This window comes from Carcharhinus amblyrhynchos, chromosome 12 (genome assembly GCF_965287045.1).
Source record: "Carcharhinus amblyrhynchos chromosome 12, sCarAmb.v2.hapA, whole genome shotgun sequence".
In the NCBI taxonomy this organism is placed as follows: Eukaryota; Metazoa; Chordata; class Chondrichthyes; order Carcharhiniformes; family Carcharhinidae; genus Carcharhinus; species Carcharhinus amblyrhynchos.
Genome location: NC_137335.1, coordinates 8,172,164 through 8,184,422, shown reverse-complemented (window position 1 = coordinate 8,184,422; position 12,259 = coordinate 8,172,164). Strand labels below are relative to the sequence as shown.

Sequence of the window (12,259 nt, the reverse complement as noted above, 5' to 3'; positions counted from 1 at the left end):
TGTGCAGCTCAGGGTCAGAATGATTCATCTTGTGACTGTTCGGTAAAACTGAGAGTGAAGAGTTAAACACTCTCAATGACTGGGGTTCTACAACGTATAAGGCCACCAGACCATCAGATAATGGAGCAGAATTAGGCCATTTGGCCCCTCTGATTTGCTCCACCAGTTGGAGCGACACAGTGGTTAGTGCTGCTGCCTCAAAGCGTGAGGGACCTGGGTTCGATTCCTGGCTTGGGTCACTGTCTGTGCAGAGAACATAAGAACTAGGAGCAGGAGTAGGCCATCTGGTCCCTCGAGCCTGCTCCGCCATTCAATAAGATCATGGCTGATCTTTTCGTGGATTCAACTCCGCTTACCCACCCACTCACCATAACCCTTAATCCCTTTACTGTTCAAAAATTTACCTATCCTTGTCTTCAATGTGGTAGCCTCAACTGCTTCACTGGGCAGGGAATTCCACAGATTCAGAGTCTGCACGTTCTCCACGTGTCTGCATGGGTTTCCTCCGGGTGCTCCAGTTTCCTCCCACAGTCTGAAAGACACGTTAGTTAGGTGCAATGACCATGCTATGCTCTCCCTCGGTGTACCCGAACAGACGCCAGAGCGTGACAAATGATGAAAATTTTCACAGTAATTTCATTGCAGTGTTAATGTAAGCCGACTTGTGACACTAATAAATAAACGTTAAAACTTTATAAACTTCAACCGTTCAATCATGGCTCAACCCCATTCTCCTGTAGACCCGTAGTTGGGATTCTCCAGTCCCGCTGCATCGAGCAGACTTTTTTCTGAGCGCCAAATCCTCCATTCTCGCTAGCAGCGATGGTGGGGCATGCGGCATTGGAAGATCCCACCCAGTAAACTGGTGTTCAGCGCAAAAGATTGCATGCTAATACTTGGATGCTTGATGACAAGAGTTCAATAGAGGACAATAGCAATATTTGAACGTACGAACAGACAAAATATGAGCGGAAGTAGGCCACTCAGCCCCTTGGCCTGCTCCACCATTCAGTAAAATGGAACTTTTGGTGTTTCAAATGCCATTTATCCCCGAAAACCTTTGATTCCAGCTCTGACTAGCTCTCACAAAGGGTCATCCAGACTCAAAACGTTAGCTCTGTTGTGTATTCATGAACTGCCTCCTCAACCTTGCCCCTCCCTTGAGGTGTGGGAACCCTCAGGTTAAATCACCACCAGTCAGCTCCCCCCCCCCATCAAAGGGGAGGACAGCCTCTGGTCATCTGGAACTATGGGGAATTTACCAAACCCGTTATAAACTAGGATTCAGTTCAGCACACAAGGCAGCAGTGAGAAGGCAGTACGGTCGAGCATGACTAAGTGAGAAGAAACAATCTGACGGGTTAGAAGTCACAAGCTCCAACAAAGGATAGAAGGCATGAACATTTACCAACAGAGTTTGAGCACAATGTCAATGAAAGCCAGCAACCTCCTCTCATACATCTCCCTCCAATAAATAGTAAAGGATATGTGTTTGGTTGCATGACAAATCAGGAGGTGATGGCCTAGTGGAATTATCACTGGACTATTAATCCAGAAACTCAGCTCATGTTCTGGGGACTTGAGTTCGAATCCCACCAAGGCAGATGGTGGAATTTGAAATCAATAAATAATATCTGGAATCAAAAATCTACTGATAACTGTGAAACCATTGATTGTTGGAAAAACCCATCTGGTTCACTAATCTCTTATCAGGAAGGAAATCATAGAACCCTACAGTGCAGAAAAAGGCCCATCGGCCCATCGAGTCTGCACCGACCACAGGCCCTGCCCCCATATCCCTACATATTATACCCACTAATCCCTCTAACTTACACATCCCTACACACTAAGGGGCAATTTCTCAGCACGGCCAATCAACCTAACCCGCACATCTTTGGACTGTGGGAGGAAACCAGAGCACCCGGAGGAAACCCACACAGACACAAGGAGAATGCGCAAACTCCACACAGACAATGACCTGAGCCGGGAATCGAACCCAGGACCCTGGAGCTGTGGAGCAGCAGTGTTAACCACTGTGCTACCGTGCCGCCCAAATCTGCTGTCCTTACCTGATCTGGCTTACATGTGACTCCAGAGCAACAGTAATGCAGTTGACTCTCGAGCGCCCTCCGAAATGGCCTAACAAGCCACTCAGTTCAAGAGCAACTAGAGATGGGCAATAAATGCTGGCCCAGTCCCACGAACTAATAAAGAAAAATAACAATTGCATTTGAAAAGCTGAGCGTCCAAGGGTAGGACAGGTTGTTGGAGGCTGTTATTTGATGGATGGGATTTGCTCTTTAAGAAATGGTGTTGCCCTTAGTGAATGACGCCTGCAATCGCTCTTCCTTGTTGGCAGCTATTTGACCTGTCAGCCTGACCTAACTTTGCCTTTCCCGGACCATGAGGTGTAGCCTGAGGACTGGAGTAAGTTATTATTATTCTGGAAACTGTGACTTGGCAGTGGCGCTGGAGAAATGATACCCCGTCAGAGCTGAGACACGATTCTGAGCTTTCCGATTGTACCATTATGCTTGTTTGTACTCTGCTTCTGTGCAGAGCTGGTAAATGGTATCTTGATGGGCTGCTCTGGTCTCTCTCTTCCACTCTCAGCTCCCTTTAGATAAGATAAAGAGGTTAGACTGAAGGCAAAGAGGTTAGTACCCGGGCTGAAATAGCGGGCGGAGGAATACTGCGTGAACAAACTCAGGCATTGGGAATAGCCATTTTGAAGCTTTATTGTTTCTGGTTGAGTGGTTAAATTGTCAGGAAACGGGCTATTTTTACACAGCAGCCCTGCCAAACCTTCTTTTAGGCTGCAGTTCCACAGCAGTACCTGTGACCAATTGCTAGCAAGAGCAAGTGCAGTCACGGTAAGTTGTGAATGTCACACTGAACCCTCAGTGTGAACACTGGGCTTTAAAACAGCAGTACACCTTCACAACTAAAACATATTGAGAGATCATGAGTGCGGGGCTCAGTTCTCTGATATAAAATGTTTAAGAATGTCCGCTTAGAATCCCTACAGTGGAGAAGGAGGCCGTTCGGCCCATCAAGTCCGCACTGACTCTCTGACAGAGCATCTCACCCTGGCCCGCGCCCTGCCCAATTCCTGTAAACCTACACATTTATCCCACTAATCCCCCTAACCTACACATCTTGACAGCGAGGGGCAATTTAACATGGCCAATCCACCTAACCTGCACACCTTTGGACACTACGGAGCAATTTAGAATGGCCAATCCACCTAACCTACGCATCTTTGGACATTAAAGGGCAATTTCGCATGGCCAATCCACCCAACTTGCACATCTTTTGATACTAAGCGGCAATTTAGCACGGCCAATCCACCTAACCTGCACATCCTTGGATGCTGAGGGGCAATTTAGCGTGGCCGATCCACCTAAGCAGCACATCTTTGGACTGTGGGAGGAAACCAGAGCACCCAGAGGAAACCCATGCAGACATGGGGAGAATGTGCAAACGCCACATAGACAGTCACCCAAGGCTGGAATTGAACCCGTGTCCCTGGTGCTGTGAAGCATCAGTACTAACCACTGTGCCACCGTTGGCTTCGCTTTGTCCGGAAGTCAGAGGCTTGAGTGGTAGAGGCAGAGGCTGAGACAACATGTGTTCCATCTGTTGCTGGGCTACTATTCCTTGGGAAAAAGAAGAGACCTTAACAATTACTGGGTTCTGTTCCAACATCAGGTCACTGTCTGTGCAGAGTTTGCACATTCTCCCCATGTCTGCGTGGGTTTCCTCTGGGTGTTCCAGTTTCCTCCCACAATTGTAGTCACTGTTGTAACTCTCTCTTGTGGTGGAGATCATTAAATACATGTTGCTGGATCTTAATGCGGAGCAGGAGCTCTGACTGACTTTCCTATTGCAGTAAAAAGTCTCACAACGCCAGGTTAAAGTCCAACAGGTTTATTTGGTAGCAAATGCCAACTGACGAAGGAACAGTGTTCCAAAAGCTAGTGACGTTTGCTACCAAATAAACCTATTGGACTTTAACCTGGCGTTGTGAGACTTCTTACTGTGTTTACCCCAGTCCAACGCCGGCATCTCCACATCATGACTTTCCTACTGCCAGCCCAGCGTCGCTGAATCCAGTGTAAGCCCTCTGCACAAAATATTAACCCTTATTCATCTGAATAATGTGTGTTCAAATGCTTCACTCTGTTGTTTGGCCTCTGGTTCCAACCAAAACCCAAGCTAATTATTATTGAACACTTGCAGGAGACGGAGAAGCAGAAAGCGAAGAGGAAGACGATGATGATGAAGACTCCAAGAAATCCTCGATGGATGAGGTAAGCCAACCTGCCAAGTCATTTATGTTATTCAGTTATATCTATATCCTGCTTCCTTCGTGGGTAATGCAAATTCAATCTGGGGGCAAGTGGACTTTAACTTTACTGTCTCAAAGATTCACTTTGGAATTGTTTCCAAGGATGGGGTGAGAATGTCATCCCAGCTGGTATAGAGTATAGAGGTTTACAGCATGGAAACAGGCCCCCCGGCCCAACTTGTCTATGCTGCCCTTTTTTTTAACTCCTAAGCTATTCCTAATTCCCATGTTTGGTCCATATCCCTCTATACCCATCCTATCCATGTAACTGTCTAAATGCTTTTTAAAAGACAAAATTGTACCCGCCTCTGGCAGCTCATTCTAGACACTCACCACCATCTGTGTGAAAAAATTGCCCCTCTCTGCCCTTTTGTATCTTTCCCCCATAAGACATAGGAGCAGAATTAGGCCACTCAGCCCATCGAGTCTGCTCTGCCATTCAATCATGGCTGATATTTTTCTCATCCCCATTCTCCTGCCTTTTCCCCATAACCCCTGATCCCCTTATTAATCAAGAACCTATCTATCGCTGTCTTAAAGACACTGAATGACCTGGCCTCTGCAGCCTTCTGCAGCAAAGAGTTCCACAGATTCCCCACTCTCTGGCTGAAGAAATTTCTCCTCATCTCAGCTTTAAAGAATTATCCCTTTAGCCTGAGGTTGTGTCCTCTGGTTCTAGTTTTTTCCTACTAGTGGAAACATCCGCTCCATGTCCACTCTATCCAGGCCTCGCAGTATCCTGTGAGTTTCAATAAGATCCCTCCTTATCCTTCTAAACTCCAACAAGCACAGACCCAAAGTCCTCAACTGTTCCTCATACGACAAGCTCTTCATTCCAGGGATCATTCTTGTGATTCTTCTCTGGACCCTTTCCAAGGCCATTATATCCTTCTTTAGATACAGGACCCAAAACTGCTCACAACTTTGTTTGACCAAAGCCTTATAAGAACATAACATAACATAAGAACATAAGAAATAGGAGCAGGAGTAGGCCAACTAGCCCTTCGAGCCTTCCCCGCCATTCAATAAGATCATGGCTGATCTGTCTTGGCTCAGTTCCACATTCCCACCCTCTCCCCATAACCCTTAATCCCCTCTCTTATCAAAAACCCATCAACCCGCGCCTTAAAAATGTTTAGCGAGGTAGCCTCCACCACTTCAACGGGCAGAAAATTCCAGAGATTCACCACCCTTTGAGTGAAGAAGTTCCTCCTCAACTCCGTTCTAAACCGCCCCCCCTTTATCTTGAGGCTGTGCCCCCTAGTCCTACTGTCCTTTCTGAGCGGGAAGAGTCTCTCCACCTCTATCCTATCCATCCCATTCATCATCTTATACGTCTCAATGAGATCTCCCCTCATTCTTCTAAACTCTAACGAGTACAAGCCTAATTTATTCAGCCTCTCCTCATAGCTCAACCCCCTCAACTCCGGCATCAGCCTAGTAAACCTCCTCTGCACTCCCTCCAAGGCCAAAATATCCTTGCGTAAGTACGGCGCCCAAAACTGCACACAGTACTCCAGCTGCGGCCTCACCAATGCTCTATACAGCTGCAGCAAGACCTCCCTACTTTTATATTCAATCCCCCTCATTATGAAGGCCAGCATCCCATTCGCCTTCCTGACCACCTGCTGCACCTGCAAGCTGGGTTTTTGCGACTCATGCACAAGGACCCCGAGGTCCTGCTCTTGTATTCTAGCCCTCTTGACATGAATGCTAACATTGCATTTGCCTTTCTAACTGCCAACTCAACCTGCACATTAACCTTAAGAGAATCTTGAACAATGACTCCCAAGTCCCTTTGTGTTTCTGATTTCCTAAGCATTTCCCCATTTAGAAAATAGTCTATGCTTCTGTTGCTCCTTCCAAAGTGCATAACCCCACACTTTTCCACATTGTATTCCATTTGCAACTTCTTTGCCCACTCTCCGAACCTGTCCAAGTCCTACTACAGCCCCCGCTTCCTCAATTCTATCTGTCCCTCGACACATCTTTGTATTATCTGTGAACTTAGCAACTCACCTTAAACCTATGTCCTCTGGTTTTAGATTCCCCTCCCTTTGGGAAAGATATTGACTATCTAGATGATCTTTGCCCCTCATTATCTTATAGACCTCTATAAGATCACCCCGAAACCTCCTGAAAAACATCCCCATCTATCCAGCCCCTCCTTATACTTTAAATCATTAAGTGTCAGTAACATCCTAATAAATGTTTTCTGCGCTCTTTGTAGTTTAATAATATCCTTTCTATAATAGGATGACCAGAACTGCACACAGTATTCCAAGTATCTATCACTCAAAGCCACAGGTTGGTCAAGTACATATAACTGGTATGACTACCAGGGTAATTAGTGCTGTCAACCTTTGCCCCATGGCAACATTCTCACTGCTAAGTCCACTGCCAAGAGTTCAAGATCTCGGCTGACTCTGTAGTGTATTACTGAGGGAGCCCAACATTGTCAGAAGTGCTGTCTTTTGGATGAAACAGTGAACTCAATTGACCCCTCAAGAGGGATGGCACAGAAGCACCGTGGTTTGCACTGCTGCCTCACAGCACCAGGGACCCGGGTCTGTCTGAACCCATCTGGCCCCTCGAGCCTGCTCCGCCATCCAGTAAGATCACGGCTGATCTTTTCACGGACTCAGCTCCACTTACCCGCCCCCTCACCATATCCCTTAGTTCCTTTATTGTTCAAAAATGCATCTCTCCTCGCCTTAAAAACATCGAATGAGGCAACCTCAACTGCTCCACTGGGCAGGGAATTCCACAGATTCACACCTTCTCCCCGTGTCTGCGTGGGTTTCCTCCGGGTGCTCCGGTTTCCTCCCACAGTTCAAAGATGTGCAGGTTAGGTGGATCGGATTGGCCGTGTTAAATTGCCCCTGGGTGTTCAAAGATGTGTGGATTAGCGGGGTAAATGTGTGGGGTTACGGGGACAGGGAGTCAGTGCAGACTCAATAGGCCAAATGGCCTCCTTCTGCCCTGGGGAAATTCTGTGAGTCTATGATTCTGTGAAGCGGATGCCAAGGATCTCGTCACAAGACTCAAAAGAGAATTCTTCCAATGCCAAAGCCAATATTTACCTTTCAACCTAAACCACTCAAAACAAAACTGTTTAACTGGCTAATTTTCTCGTTACTGTGACCTTGCCATGTGGAAATTTACTGCCACATTTCCTCTTTGTTACAACAGTGACTAAACTTTAAAGTTCACTGTTCATAGAATCACAGAATCTACAGTACAGAAGGAGGTCATTCGGCCCATCAAGTCTGTACCGAGCACAATCCCACCCAGCCCTTATTCCTGTAACTCTAGCTAGTCCCCCTGACACCAGAGTCAGTTGAGTATGGCTAATCAACCTGACCCGCACATCTTTGGACTGTGGGAGGAAACCGGGGCACCCGGAGGAAACCCACTAAGACAGGGGGAGGCTCCACACAGACAGTGACCCGAGGCTGAAATTGAACCCGGGTCCCTGGCGCTGAGAGACAGCAGTATTAACCACTGTGCCACCGTGCCGCTCAGATTCCAGGAATCCATGGGGCCATTATCGATGCAGGGGGGTGAGGAGAAGGCAGCGGAATGGCACTAAATCATGATGCTTTTTTGGAGAGCCAGTGTAGACACGATGGGCCGAATGACCACCTTCTGCACAGTAACAATTCTGTGACTGATGTTCAGCTTTAGAACTGCTCAAGAAAGGTGAATATTCCTTATTGATCCAAGTGCATATCTTCCAAAGCTGGAATTCCCTAAACTCCAGCGGAAACCTAAGTAAACACAAATGCACTAGCTCAGCAGAAAACAAAAACCCAGGTAATTATCCTGTTCTCCCAGCCAACAATTTAAAAGATTTCTTAGCTGTAAAGGGATCTGGGAAGAGCGTTTACAAGGCTACATAAGCATTGGAGCAGTTTCACTTTTAGTTTTATGGTCTACCGTTTTCGCAACCAAGTGTTGTCAGCAATTTGCAAGCCATTAAAAGGAATGTTTTATTTCCCGAAGCTAATTATTATTCCTGTGGCATGTGTTATAATGGGCTGCTTACACAAAACAAATCCGAGCAAATTATGTCACCTAACCTGCACTGCAATCATAACCGCATCTTGGTAATTTCAGATGCATCTGTAACATGCCTGCATCACATTCGAGAGCATTCAACAAAATGTGGGATATTTACATGAATGCTCACTATATATTACAACGCTATTGTCGCAGAGTATAAATGAGCCAGGTGATCAAATCTCCAATATTTAATAAGAAAAATCATTTGACTTTTGCTGCTCAGATAAACTGTGAAACTAATCGTAAAAAAGTAACCTTGTTATATTTTTGACACTATGGGATCTGATGTAGGTTCCAGACCTGAACCCAATTTACATCCTTGTGTCCAATTGGCTGTAATCATAGAAACCATAGGATCCCACAGTGCAGAAGGAGGCCATTTGGCCCATCAAGTCTGCACCAACCACAGTTCCACCCTAGGTCTTAGCCCCAGTAACCGCATTTACCTTACTAGTCCCCCTGAAACTGAGGGGCAATTTAGCATACCCAATCAACCCCTGAACCGCTCCATCTTTCCCCAAATATGGGGACAAAAACTGTGCGCAATACTCCAGGTGCGTTCTCACCAATGCCTTGTATAGTTAAGAGTAAAGACAGGGACAGGGTGCTCGAGCAAAGACTTTGGGGGTGATTTTACCACCAAGCCCCACCGGTCGATGGATGGGATGAGCTGGTCGGGTTGCGAGAGAGCCAAAAAAATCGGGTTCGCGCCCGATTTCTCGCCTCTCACGATCTTACTGGCACCAGATATCCAACCCGCACATTTTTGACTGTGGGAGAAAACCAGAGCACCCGGGGGAAACCCACAAGGAGAACATGCACACAGACAGTGACCCGAGCCGGGAATTGAACCCGGGTCCCTGGCACTGTGTGGCTGCAGTGCTAACCACTGTGCCACCCTACTGCCCACAAGATAAGCAAAAGAACACTCAACAGAGTTTAGCAAAGTCCAAAGTTGCTGTCTTCTCAATTATTGATGTGAATAACAACCTGTATTGGAATGTTATAACTTCAGGTTCATGAGTTCATAAGATATTGGAGCAGAATTAGGCCATTCGGCCCATTGAATCCTCTCCACCATTCAATCATGGCTGATATGCTCCTCATCCCCATTTTCCTGCCTTCTTCCCATAATCCTTCAACCCATTCCCAATTAAAAATCTGTCTAACTCTTCCTTAAATTTACTCACTGTCCCAGCATCCACCGCACTTTGGGGTAACGAATTCCACAGATTCACAACCCTTTGGGAGAAATAGTTTCTCCTCAACTCCATTTTAAATTTGTTGCCCCTTATCCTAAAACTATGTGACCTCTCGTCCTAGAATGCCCCACGAGAGGAAGCATCTGCTCCACGTCTACTTTATCCAGACCTTTTAGCATCTAGAGTACCGCAATTTAATCTTCCCTCATTCTTCTCAATTCCAGAGATTAAAGGCCTAAACTGTTCAAATCTCTCTTCATATGACAAACCCCTCATTCTCTGGAATCAATCTAACGAACCTCGCCTGAATTGCCTCCAATGCCACTACATCTTCCCCCAAATACGGGGACCAGAGCTGTGCACAATACTCCAGATGCAGCCTCACCAAAGCCTTGTATAGTTAAGAGTGATGATAGGGATAGGATACAAGGGCAAAGACATTGGTGACGATTTTACCGTTCCACCCCACCAGTCGATGGGTGGGACGAGCCAATAAGGTTGCAATGGAGCCGAAAAATTGGGTTCATACCCGATTTCTTGCCTCTCGCAATCTTACTGGCACTGGATATCCAGCAAGATCAGCCTGGTTGTAATATTTAAATTCTATTTTAAAAAATAAGTTACGTATTACAGGTCAGCCTGAATGCAATGGCCCACACGCACTTGTCCTTGCTGCCTCACTGGTGAAAGTCTTCACTGGCAAGGACCACATGTGGATCCCATCAACAGGGGCTAGTTGCGATGGCCTCACTAGTAGCACAGGAAACCATGGAGGCCCCTGGGAGATCAGGGTCCAAGGGGATGCCCGACTGGCACCCTGGCACTGCCCATTGGGCACCCTGGCACTGCTAGCCTGGCACACTGGCAATACCCACCTGGCATCTGGCAGTGCCAAGGGGGGGGGGTGGAGTTGCCTGAGGGGGCCGGGGCCTAAGGCTGCATACTCTGCAACTGGGATCATTTGGTCCATGTGGGGGGCGGGTAGTGGACGAACAGTCAGTCCGTGACTGTGGCGGGGGGGGGGGGGGGGGGGGGCGGGGGTGGCGGCGGGAGGGGGAAGGTGGGGGGGCATTGCGACTGGTCCCCTTCTGTTTCTCATCTTCATAGTGCCTCACTGATAATCCTCCAAAAGCACAGTGTCAGTTATTAAGAACTGATCAGAAACTCCAAAGTATGTTATTAAGCTAGCAGAGATCCCAACTTTTTTTAGCTTTTGGCATTAGTGAGCGTAAGGTGTTTCATTCCAGGTACGAATCAAGTGACCCACTAGGAAGTTTTTATCAAAACAAACTTTATTTAAGAATGCCGTTAGAATATAACAAAAAGAATTCGTATAACTTTCACTTGTTTAAGTATTTAAATGTGACAAGTTATAATTCTTAACAGCGAGTTATCTCTATAGTTCAAATTTAAGCAATATCCCCATAGACGTACATCCTTCTTCAGAACCAATTCACACCAAAGACAGATATGCTCATGTGGATGCTGGATTTCCAACCTTTTAACCCCCAGGACAGAAACAGAAAGACATCTGCCTTTTGACTCCCATACAGCAGTTTCCAGAGAAAGATCTACTTTCAAGCAGTAGAACTTCAGAGAAAGAGACCAATTTTCTGGCAGATCCCAGTCTCCAAATCCAGGGAGGGAAAGAGAGAGAGAGGGAGCTATTTCTTCTCTCTACATATTCCAAAGAGGAACTGAACTGGGTTTCTGTCTGTGAGCCTACCCCTGTCCAGTCAAATGACTTTTCCTGTGAAAACTCCAATCCAGCCCTTCTCTGAAAAGCCCCAGGGGAAAACACTAAAATAACAACACTGTGTGAGTCCAGATTAAAACAAACATTTTAACAATTAAGATCAATTATGCTGCTTTGGTAACAACACGGGCTGTCGAGTATAGACAAACCAGTACCAATAATAGAACTGACTGCGAAAACACATCCTACACAAGAAACACAATACAAATGCACAATACAAAGGCACACAACTGTCTCACTCAGTTTTTACATATATGTGGACGAGTCCCAGTTCTAACATCAACTTCTCTCGACTCCTCCACTGTGGCTGTGTTTATCCGGTATTCTGTGCTGGGTGAGCAGAAATTAAATATTGGGAAGACTGAAGCCACTGTTTTCAGTTCCTGCTCCACACCTGGTTCCCTAGCTACCCACTCCATCCCTCTCCCCGGGCATGGGGCAGTGCCAAGGGGATGGGGCCTTTTGGGGGCAGGGCTGACAAGTTGGCACATGCGCAATGGCCCACTCAGTGCACTGATTTCAGTGGGAATAGTCTCCGCCCCCTGAAATGTAATGATATTCACAGTGATGACCTCTGCACTGCACAGTGTGAGGCAAATTCTTCTCTGAACTCCCACCGAAAGAAAAACAGCGTGAATTACTCCAGTTTTCATGCAAATTCGACACTTAGAATTTTTGGAGGAGAATTCCATCCTTGGTCTTTTGTCCTAATGTCATCTTAAGTAGTGTCAAATCTAAAATTCTTCCCTGAAGTTTTTTTTAGGATGTTTTGTTTAATTAAAGGTGTTATATAAATGCAAGTTTTAGTTGTTGCTGGTTGTGGAGCCTGGTTAATCTTCATGGAGAAGCATAAAATCATGATGGCATTTAAACACGAGATGAGAG

General features: G+C 46.4%; 1 protein-coding gene across 2 annotated transcripts in view; it reads left to right on the top strand.

Moving 5' to 3' along the window:
* plcb1 (phospholipase C beta 1) overlaps positions 1–12,259 on the top strand; it is a 657,020-nt gene that overhangs the window by 529,693 nt on the left and 115,068 nt on the right. For both annotated transcript variants that reach the window (XM_080200038.1, XM_080200039.1), the window contains exon 16: positions 4,243–4,313. In XM_080200038.1, the coding sequence (XP_080056164.1) occupies positions 4,243–4,313 (71 nt within the window). The remainder of the gene's footprint in view (positions 1–4,242; positions 4,314–12,259) is intronic.